Source organism: Haliotis rufescens, unplaced genomic scaffold (assembly GCF_023055435.1).
Source record: "Haliotis rufescens isolate VD_foot unplaced genomic scaffold, xgHalRufe1.0.p SCAF_15, whole genome shotgun sequence".
NCBI lineage: Eukaryota > Metazoa > Mollusca > Gastropoda > Lepetellida > Haliotidae > Haliotis > Haliotis rufescens.
The window spans coordinates 29,146,195-29,157,213 of record NW_025963835.1 but is presented as its reverse complement, the minus strand read 5'-3'; the positions used below and the strand labels follow the sequence as shown (position 1 = coordinate 29,157,213).

At 42.6% G+C, this 11,019-nt stretch overlaps 1 protein-coding gene across 1 annotated transcript in view; it reads right to left on the bottom strand.

Moving 5' to 3' along the window:
- Window positions 1–439: 439 nt before the first annotated feature.
- The window catches only part of LOC124140256 (replication factor C subunit 5-like), a 28,042-nt gene continuing 17,462 nt past the window's right edge, over window positions 440–11,019 (bottom strand). The window contains exons 8-11 of the mRNA XM_046507762.2: window positions 8,221–8,350; window positions 6,334–6,411; window positions 5,107–5,161; window positions 440–828 (exon numbers count right to left, since the gene is read on the bottom strand). Coding sequence (XP_046363718.2) covers window positions 729–828; window positions 5,107–5,161; window positions 6,334–6,411; window positions 8,221–8,350 — 363 coding nt within the window. The 3' untranslated portion in view covers window positions 440–728. The remainder of the gene's footprint in view (window positions 829–5,106; window positions 5,162–6,333; window positions 6,412–8,220; window positions 8,351–11,019) is intronic.

The window sequence follows — 11,019 nt, the reverse complement described above, 5'->3', positions numbered from 1 at the left end:
TCAATTCCCCTCCCCTCATTGGTACAATGTGTGAAGCCAGTTTCTGGTGTCCCCCGCCATGATATTGCTTGAATATTGGCAAAAAGTGGTGTAAAACTAAACTCTTCCAATTTTGGATTTTGGAAATTTTATTTCCGAGGACCTCTGCCCCCCCCCCCGTTATAAAAGTTATCTGGTGGTCCTTACCTGTCTGTGCCATCCTCCCCCCCCTGTTTTAATAGTTATCTTGTGGTCCTTACCTGTCTGTGCCAACCCCCCCCTACCATTTGGCCCCAGCACAGTGGGCTTAACACATGTTCCCATGTAGGTGTGGTCGAACCTGGGTCTTAAGCATGAAAGGCTCTGCTGTAATCACTCGACTGCCCTACCCCTTCATGTAGGCAGAATAATAATCACCAGTTGTCTTCCCAGATGACTTAATGACAACACGGACACAATGCAAGATGTCTCACTTTCTGATTTATATATACAGTATATACAATGTAGCAATGTGGCTGCAGTCACTTGGTAATACTGCCAAGCACCTGCCATGGAGTGTGAAAGGCAGTGGTGACTTGGCCTTGCTGACCACCTCCCACACTGTGAAAGGCAGTGATCACTTGGTCTCACTGACCACCTCCCAGACTGAAAGGCAGTGGTCACTTGGCCTCGCTGACCACCTCCCACACTGTGAAAGGCTGTGGTTATTTAGCCTCGCTGATCACCTCCGATTGTGTGAAACGCAGTTGTCACTTGGCCTGGCTGACCAGTAGGTCCCGTGCGGTCTGGAAGGCAGCAATCATGGAGCTCAGCTGGATTTTCTCACTGGTCCCAGACGCCAGGCGATACCTGAAATATACCACCATGTCGTGACCTGAAATATACCACCATGTCGTGACCTGAAATATACCACCATGTAGTGACCTGAAATATACCACAATGTCGTGACCTGAAATATACCACCATGTCGGTCGTGACCTGAAATATACCACCATGTCATGACCTGAAAGATACCACCATGTCGTGACCTGAAATATACCTCCATGTTGTGACCTGAAATATACAACCATGTCATGACCTGAAATATACCACCATGTAGTGACCTGAAATATACCACCATGTCGTGACCTGAAATATACCACCCTGGTTTTTTTGTTCCGAATTGAGATGGCAAAGAATTCAAGCCAAACTGTTTTAGAAAACTGATGTCTGATTGGCTCAAGAACACACATACTTCATTTAGATTAGGCAATCCGAGTTTGATGAGAGTTGACCTGATGTGACCTTCTATGGAGATATTACCCAGAGAGGTACTGTATCGGAGCAACAGATTTGACTGACATTGAGCCACCGACATACCAGATGCACTGATACCAGCATGGGAGTGACGTACATCTTGTCAATGACAATTCATCAGTGACATGACTTTTAGGAACCTTCACCACACCTGGAGGGAACATAGTACCAGGGCTCCAGAGAAGTTTTGGAGCCACTGTTTGTTTGTTTGTTTGTAGTGAGAATAATGACCTGGTAGTTTGCTATCGGTCGTTTCCAAGTGTTAGTGTATAAATGGATTACTAATGCAGGGTTTCGTTTGATTATTTGCTAGGACGTTGTCTTACTGTTATCTAAAATAGTAGTTTGTTTCGTTTGTTAGTTGTTTAACAGCGCACTCATCCATATTTCAGTTATATGAGGGTGGTCTGTAAATAATCGGGTCTGGACCAGACAATCCAGTGATTGATCTCATGAGCGATTTGGATAAAGTTTTGGAGCCACTGAGTAGGGCAAGCATGGGTTGCTGAAGACTTATTCTAATGCGTGGAGCCACTGAGTAGGGCAAGCATGGGTTGCCGAAGACATATTCTAATGCATGGAGCCACTGAGTAGGGCAAGCATGGGTTGCTGAAGACTTATTCTAACGCGTGGAGCCACTGAGTGGGGCAAGCATGGGTTGCTGAAGACTTATTCTAATGTGTGGAGCCACTGAGTAGGGCAAGCATGGGTTGCCGAAGACATATTCTAATGCATGGAGCCACTGAGTAGGGCAAGCATGGGTTGCTGAAGACTTATTCTAATGCGTGGAGCCACTGAGTAGGGCAAGCATGGGTTGCTGAAGACATATTCTAATGTGTGGAGCCACTGTGTAGGGCAAGCATGGGTTGCTGAAGACTTATTCTAATGTGTGGAGCCACTGAGTAGGGCAAGCATGGGTTGCTGAAGACATATTCTAATGCGTGGAGCCACTGTGTAGGGCAAGCATGGGTTGCTGAAGACTTATTCTAATGTGTGGAGCCACTGAGTAGGGCAAGCATGGGTTGCTGAAGACATATTCTAATGCGTGGAGCCACTGTGTAGGGCAAGCATGGGTTGCTGAAGACTTATTCTAATGTGTGGAGCCACTGAGTAGGGCAAGCATGGGTTGCTGAAGACTTATTCTAATGCGTGGAGCCACTGAGTAGGGCAAGCATGGTTTGCTGAAGACTTATTCTAATGTGTGGAGCCACTGAGTAGAGCAAGCATGGGTTGCTGAAGACTTATTCTAATCCGTGGAGCCACTGAGTGGGGCAAGTATGGGTTGCTGAAGACTTATTCTAATGTGTGGAGCCACTGAGTAGGGCAAGCATCGGTTGCTGAAGACTTATTCTAATGTGTGGAGCCACTGAGTAGGGCAAGCATGGGTTGCTGAAGACTTATTCTAATGCGTGGAGCCACTGAGTAGAGCAAGCATGGGTTGCTGAAGACTTATTCTAATGCATGGAGCCACTGAGTAGGGCAAGCATGGTTTGCTGAAGACTTATTCTAATGTGTGGAGCCACTGAGTGGGGCAAGCATGGGTTGCTGAAGACTTATTCTAATGTGTGGAGCCACTGAGTAGGGCAAGCATGGGTTGCTGAAGACTTATTCTAATGCGTGGAGCCACTGAGTAGGGCAAGCATGGTTTGCTGAAGACTTATTCTAATGTGTGGAGCCACTGAGTAGGGCAAGCATGGGTTGCTGAAGACTTATTCTAATGTGTGGAGCCACTGAGTAGGGCAAGCATGGGTTGCTGAAGACTTATTCTAATGCGTGGAGCCACTGAGTAGGGCAAGCATGGGTTGCTGAAGACTTATTCTAATGTGTGGAGCCACTGAGTGGGGCAAGCATGGGTTGCTGAAGACTTATTCTAATGTGTGGAGCCACTGAGTAGGGCAAGCATGGGTTGCTGAAGACTTATTCTAATGCGTGGAGCCACTGTGTAGGGCAAGCATGGGTTGCTGAAGACTTATTCTAATGCGTGGAGCCACTGAGTAGGGCAAGCATGGGTTGCTGAAGACTTATTCTAATGCGTGGAGCCACTGAGTAGGGCAAGCATGGGCTGCTGAAGACTTTTTCTAATGCGTGGAGCCACTGTGTAGGGCAAGCATGGGTTGCTGAAGACTTAATCTAATGTGTGGAGCCACTGAGTAGGGCAAGCATGGGTTGCTGAAGACTTAATCTAATGTGTGGAGCCACTGAGTGGGGCAAGCATGGGTTGCTGAAGACTTATTCTAATGCGTGGAGCCACTGTGTAGGGCAAGCATGGGTTGCTGAAGACTTAATCTAATGTGTGGAGCCACTGAGTGGGGCAAGCATGGGTCGCTGAAGACTTATTCTAATGTGTGGAGCCACTGTGTAGGGCAAGCATGGGTTGCTGAAGACTTATTCTAATGCGTGGAGCCACTGAGTAGGGCAAGCATGGGTTGCTGAAGACTTATTCTAATGTGTGGAGCCACTGTGTAGGGCAAGCATGGGTTGCTGAAGACTTATTCTAATGTGTGGAGCCACTGAGTGGGGCAAGCATGGGTTGCTGAAGACTTATTCTAATGTGTGGAGCCACTGAGTGGGGCAAGCATGGGTTGCTGAAGACTTATTCTAATGCGTGGAGCCACTGAGTAGGGCAAGCATGGGTTGCTGAAGACTTATTCTAATGTGTGGAGCCACTGAGTAGGGCAAGCATGGGTTGCTGAAGACATATTCTAATGTGTGGAGCCACTGAGTGGGGCAAGCATGGGTTGCTGAAGACTTAATCTAATGTGTGGAGCCACTGAGTGGGGCAAGCATGGGTTGCTGAAGACTTATTCTAATGTGTGGAGCCACTGAGTAGGGCAAGCATGGGTTGCTGAAGACATATTCTAATGCGTGGAGCCACCGAGTAGGGCAAGCATGGGTTGCTGAAGACTTAATCTAATGTGTGGAGCCACTGTGTAGGGCAAGCATGGGTTGCTGAAGACATATTCTAATGCGTGGAGCCACTGAGTGGGGCAAGCATGGGTTGCTGAAGACTTAATCTAATCCATGGAGCCACTGCGTATTGACAGTTTTCTTTGGGCATTCAAGTCCAAGAACACCCAATTTTGTCACTAAAGTTAATCTGTCATGAACAACTCAGGTGTTCTATAACATCCTGGTACATTATCATATACTTGTCCAAGTAAAAGTAAGCGAGACCTATCACTTTTGTGCCTTATCCACTGCTGTAACGTAAATGTATGGTGATGCCTGCTTCTAATCAGTAAATAAATATCTGTAAACAACTACTGGTACGCACGTTGAAAAGACTACATCGGGTAATACTGTTATACTGGTTATACTGTTGGTTGTTCTAATATTTTAATGTTTCATGCTTATTTGTACACAGCAACTCATATTTAATTGGTCGGTTGGTTTATTGTTTAACGCTGCACTCAGCAATATCCCAGCTATATGACGGTGGTCTGTAAATAATCGAATCTGCACCAGACAATCCAGTGATTAATATTGATCCAAGCAATTGGACATGCATCAACCAAGTCAGCGAGCTTGACCACCCGATTGCGTTAGTCGCCTCTTATTTAATTCAGTTATGGTGATTTATTTTGTGTATTTGAAACCAATATGCACCTAATAAACCTCGAAGTCTACCATGTGACCATGTCTCCCCTTGAGCGAGATGGCTATTCTCATCCAGCTTCACTGATACTTATCAGTTGAAGAGCTATTAGACTGTCAGATGTGTCTCCCTATGAAGAGGCAATGCATGGAAGGTCACAAGTGATTGCTGACAGCAACTCAGCCATAATGATTGTAAAACAGGGAACTACTTATATTATTTGAAGGAGCACTTACTCAATGTCAGCCAGTTTCTCCAGGAGATGCACTCGCACATGGATCGGCAGGTCAACTGTCAACACAGAGAGAAACAATGTTGCAATTGATAATCTGTATGGCCTTAAGTAACTCTGATAATCTTTATGGCCTAAAATAAATTTGATAACCCATATGGACAACAGTAACTTTGATAATCCATATAGACTTTGATCATCCATATAGACTTTGATGATCCTTATAGACTTTGATAAACCCTATAGACTTTCATAATCCATATAAACTTTGATAAACCCTAAAGCCTTTGATAATCCATATAGCTTTTGATAATCCATATTGACTTTAATAATCCTCATAGACTTTGATAATCCCTTTAGCTGTTGATAATCCCTATAGACTTTGATAATCCCTATAGGCTAAAGTAACTTTTATAATCCATGCACTTTGATAATCCATATAGACTTTAATCATCCTTATAGACTTTGATAATCCCTATAGCCTTTGATAATCCCTATAGGCTAAAGTAACTTTGATAATCCATGTACTTTGATTATCAATATAAACTTTAATCATTCATATAGACTTTGATAATCCCTATAGCTTTTGATAATCCATATAGCTTTTGATAATCCACATAGACTTTGATAATCCTTATAGACTTTGATAATCCCTATAGCTTTTGATAATCCATATATACTTTGATAATCCTTGTAGACTTTGATAATCCTTATAGACATTGATAATCCATATAGACTTTGTGAATCCTTAGACTTTGATAATCCCTATAGCCTTTGATAATCCCTATAGACTTTGATAATCCTTATAGACGTGGATAATCCCTATAGCTTTTGATAATCCATATATACTTTGATAATCCTTGTAGACTTTGATAATCCTTATAGACTTTGATAATCCTTATAGACTTTGATAATCCATATAGACTTTGTGAATCCTTATAGACTTTGATAATCCCTATAGCCTTTGATAATCCCTATAGACTTTGATAATCCTTATAGACTTTGATAATCCCTATACCTTTTGATAATCCATATAGCTTTTGATAATCCATATAGACTTTGATAATCCTTGTAGACTTTGATAATCCATATAGCTTTTGATAATCCATATAGACTATGATCATCCAAATAGCCCAAAGTAACTTTGAGAATCCATATGGCAAAAATAACTCTAATAATCTGTATTTCCTAAGTTTGTTTGCAAATCCAGTCTGACAGTCGAGCATCGTACCTAGATGGACGTACTGGTGGACCTCGGTCAGGATGTCCTGGAGGGCCAGGCCTTTAGCCACCTTCAGGTGACTGATGTCTCACAAGGTAAGGGAGATAACTGGAGCGAGGCTGAATGTACATACATTACTATGGTAATTTACCCTGAACTGTTCATAGAAGTATGATGCTATATAATCAATGCTTTGATTACCTCTAAAACGTGCACTTCAGTATCAGGACACTGGATCTCAGAATCATTGCTGTATTTGTTTATTTATTGTTTTACGCCGCACTCAGCAATATTCCAGCTATATGATGGTGGTCTGTAAATAATCGAGTCTGGACCACACAATCCAGTGGTTGACATCATGAGCATTGTTCCACGCAATTGTGATACTATGACATGCATCAACCACATCAATCCCGTTAGTCGCCTCTTTCAACAAGCATAGTCACCTTTTTCAGTAAGCATTGGTTGCTGTAGACCTATTCTAACCCGGATCTTCACGGGCCGCATTGCATGTGAATACCCCTTACGTCAGTGTCAATATGCTGTGTTGTAACATCAAGATAATGCAGGTAACAAGAGAAAGAGGTGTCATGAGACGACTTGAGATGAAACGAGGCTTAATGTCGCGTTTACTGCACTTATATAGCTATAGGCATGCACCCACGACAAACACCAGGCAGGGTAATAACAAGTACCATCTTTAAACATCTTTTGGTCTGAAATGATGTTTACTCCCAACAAGCCAGGCGAGGAGGTGACTCATAAATGTACCTTTTGTTTGTTTGTTGTTTAACGCTGCACCCAGCAATATTCCAGCCATATGACAGCGGTCTGTAAATAATCAAGTCTGGACCAGACAATCCAGTGATTGACATCATGAGCATCAATCCAAACAATTGGGATGCAATGACATGCATCATCCATGTCTGCTAGTCTGACCATCAAATCCCGTTAGTTGCCTCTTACGACAAGCATAGTCGCCTCTTAAAGCATGGGTTGCTAAAGACCTTTCCTCTAGCTGGATCTTAACGTGTTCATAATCTAACTCTCCCATCTTAAAAGTTGCGGCCACATTTGTAAGTACATACCAGAGTAGACGATTATTGTCAGTTTTCTCAGATTTACTTTACTCTGTGCCTTCAACACAGCTTCATAATCCCAAAGGTAGTGATCAGCGTTAGAAATGGGCACTAGTCCTGTAGTCCTTCCCAAACTCCCCAATAGTTTAGGTATCATAAGGACGAGTAGAAATTGGCCATTAAATAAGGGCTTTGCTATACGTACTCATTATAAGGACCAGTAGACTAAAAATGTTAGTTTCTACCCCTGGTGAGTCACATGTCAATCAAAATTGTCAGTGTCAGTCTCAAGAGATTCAGGCAAGAAGGAATAAATTCACCTATTCCGACAGAAATGTCACCAGACATGGGATAGCGAGCAGGCAGCTATTTTGGACACTGTGACTCAGCCAGGGATCGCACCACCAACCTTCCGTTCCCTGGGCAGAGGTACTGTCCACTGGACCAAACCCGTGAAGATTCTGGGGTCGAATAGGTCTTCAGCAACCAATGCTTGCCGTAAAAGGTGACTGTGCTTGTCGTAAAAGGCGACTAACGGGATCGGGTGGTCAGGCTCGCTGACTTGGTTGATACATGTCATCGATCCCAATTGCGTGGATCGATGATCATGATATTGATCACTGGATTGTCTGGTCCAGACTCGATTATTTACAGACCGTCGTCATATAGCTGGAATATTGCTGAATGCGGCGTTAAACAACAAAACAACCAACCACTGGACCATAGAGGTCTTGCTGTATCTTACAGTCCCTGGAGAGTTCTAGTCTACAGCAGTTACGACCAAGTGCAACCATCATTTTAACACACTCAAGGATACTGTTGTATGCCGATGTGAAGTTTTCATTGAGGACCCAGTTGACGATGTTTTCAATGTCCCTCCTCAAGGGATGCCCCACACAGGTGTACACGTTGTCTTCCGTCACTTCCTCGTACGCCATGGACGCACTCTGAAACAAAACAGGACATGTCACTATGACGACCAGAACTGGGGGAAGTGTGCTCAACTGATGTTCCTTGATCAGTCCAGACTCTTTGAGTAAACAGCCTCAAGATTCTACTGGGATTTATGGATTCCAAACTAAGTGCCCTTAACAGGCAAATTGGGAATTATTTTTTACATGTGACCAACCATGAGATAATAGACCTTATGGGTGAAAAATCACATTTTAACTTTTTATTATATTTGAAAACTACAGCATCTTCGGAACACAAAATTACAATTCACAAGCTTCAATTCATATTTATTTCAGAGATACATGACATCACACATGGCGATCTTCACACAAGTAAGTTGACGTCAAACGTTTTTATGATGTCACAGCACCAATAAGCTCCCTTTTCTCCTGGTGGGTCACATATTGTTCAAAAAAGGGAATATTTTAAAGTTTTGATTTTAACACTACATTCAATGTTGTAACTTAAAGCCTCTTCCTCTTTATTGTTCCTGATTCCTGTCATCGCTGACATGCAAGTCCCCTCTACACAAACATAACATCAGTTGTGGATTTATACGATTTATTATCATGAATTGGGAAACTTTAAATTCCAATTTGGGATTTGTAACTGACGTTTGCAGCAGACTTGGGGTCGAGGATCGGACTCAAGATAAAACCCTCTTTTTCATAACATCCGTTGCTTGAAGCATCTAGGATCTCTCCAAACACTTCGTCTATTCAGCTCAGTCCAAAAGTCTTTGTAGCACTGTTTCCAAATTGACGAGTTTCTCCAACTTGGTTGGGCACAATTCCCTAACAACTGTGGCTGACAAAACCAGTGTGAACAGACATCTTCGCCTTCACCTGGCTGACACACCGATCCACTAATCCCAAGAATTGGCACTGAATTTGTCAAAGTTTCTGTTGCACTTGCAAGGGCGGGAAGAGAGGCGCCATCTTGTTGATTCGAGTTGACAGCCAGAAGAGGTCATTTTGAACTGGAACTTTCCCATGAAAAAGTCATCAATGTCATAATCGAAATGACCAAGGCTCCTCTGATCATCTCCCGTCAAATTAAGCGTCACACGAAAATGTTTGTTGCTCATATTGAAGACAAGGGAACTTGCAAAGTGTGCAAACTTGCTCCAGGGCGTCAAAGGAATCTTGTAATGAGGCTGTGTGTATTGCATTGTTGAAATCAATTGACCACAAAAGATTATTGAGATGCTCTTCATGGATGAAGAGAAAAATGCAGCTGAGAGCGACATTGTTGCTTTGAGCTTTGAGGCCAAAAAATGTGTTCATGCCGAAGTAGTTTCAAGAGAGAATGATCCATGGAGCGGGCGACATGTAATGCATGGTTTTTGTAAATTGTATGACAATCTTGATGAAAATAATGTTGACATCCATGTTCACATACATGACAGGAATACCAGTGTGAATGAATATTATCTGAACATCGTTTCGAAGCATGTAAGGCTTTCCGTATTTTCCGTAGTTTTGCATCTCCATTCCGGTGTGCAATAATAAAAATTTGTCCTGCTGCTGTAAGAAACTGTGCACCACTCTGCTAAAAAAATTACCACTAGCTTTGCACAGTCATAAAAAAACAGGTCAACTTTATCTTTCTTCGGCTGTTTATTGAAATTCCTTTCCGAACCTGAGCGACTTGATCTATGTCATAAATTAATATATAGACCGTTACCAAGTGTTTTAAGCTTTAAAGGATCATAAGTTACATAATCATTGAAAGACAGTCTTGTTTTTTTTAAAAACTATTTTATTTCGCCCGCCCACTCTCTTGTTGGAAGCACGGGTGTTCCAGTCATCTAAGTTGCGTCCCTTGGGCATGCCAGAAACCTTTGATTGTGGGTTCGAATCCCCGTTCGGCCCAAATTATGTTTCTAGGTTTGTCAGCACCATCCCCGTGCTCGTGGGTTTCATCGAATTGGTAAACGTCTGAGACCTGCATCACTTCGGGCTTTCCTCCCACATTAAGCTGACATGCCATGATATAACTGTAATACTGTTAAAAGCGGCATTAAACCCAACTCACTCACTCACTCTTGTTGGTTAAGGTTGGAGATGAGAAACACATAAGAAAACATGGATGCCACAAAAGGAATCCACAGGAAATTAAAATCTGGGCCACGGAGACCCGCAAAGTATCATGGTGTGACGAGGCACGAGGAACTTTCGGACAAGTGTACCTCTTTCATCACTTGAAAATATTTTGACAATTATTAGGATTTTCGATCATTGTCATACAGATTCCTGGTGTAGGCAATAAGAACACGTCAAAAACACAGTTGAAATCACGACATCCATGGATGTTTTCAGAAATGTTATTCAAGAACTGCAAATATACCGTACACCACAGGATTACGTTTGGTGCCATCATACACATTATGTTGAATGTTTTAATTAACACTTTATTTATCACAACAAACGTATTTCCTTCTCATAAAGAGAATACAAGACTGGAATTAAAACATAAATCATGGAGATTCCAGTGACATTTTATAAGTGAGTGAGTATGGTTTTACGCCACTTTTAGCAATATTCCAACAATATCACGGCGGAGGACACCAGAACTGGGCTTCACACATTGTACCCTTGTCAGGAATAGAACCCAGGGCCCACTTACACAAAGCGATCTTAGCGCTAAGATGATCGTAACT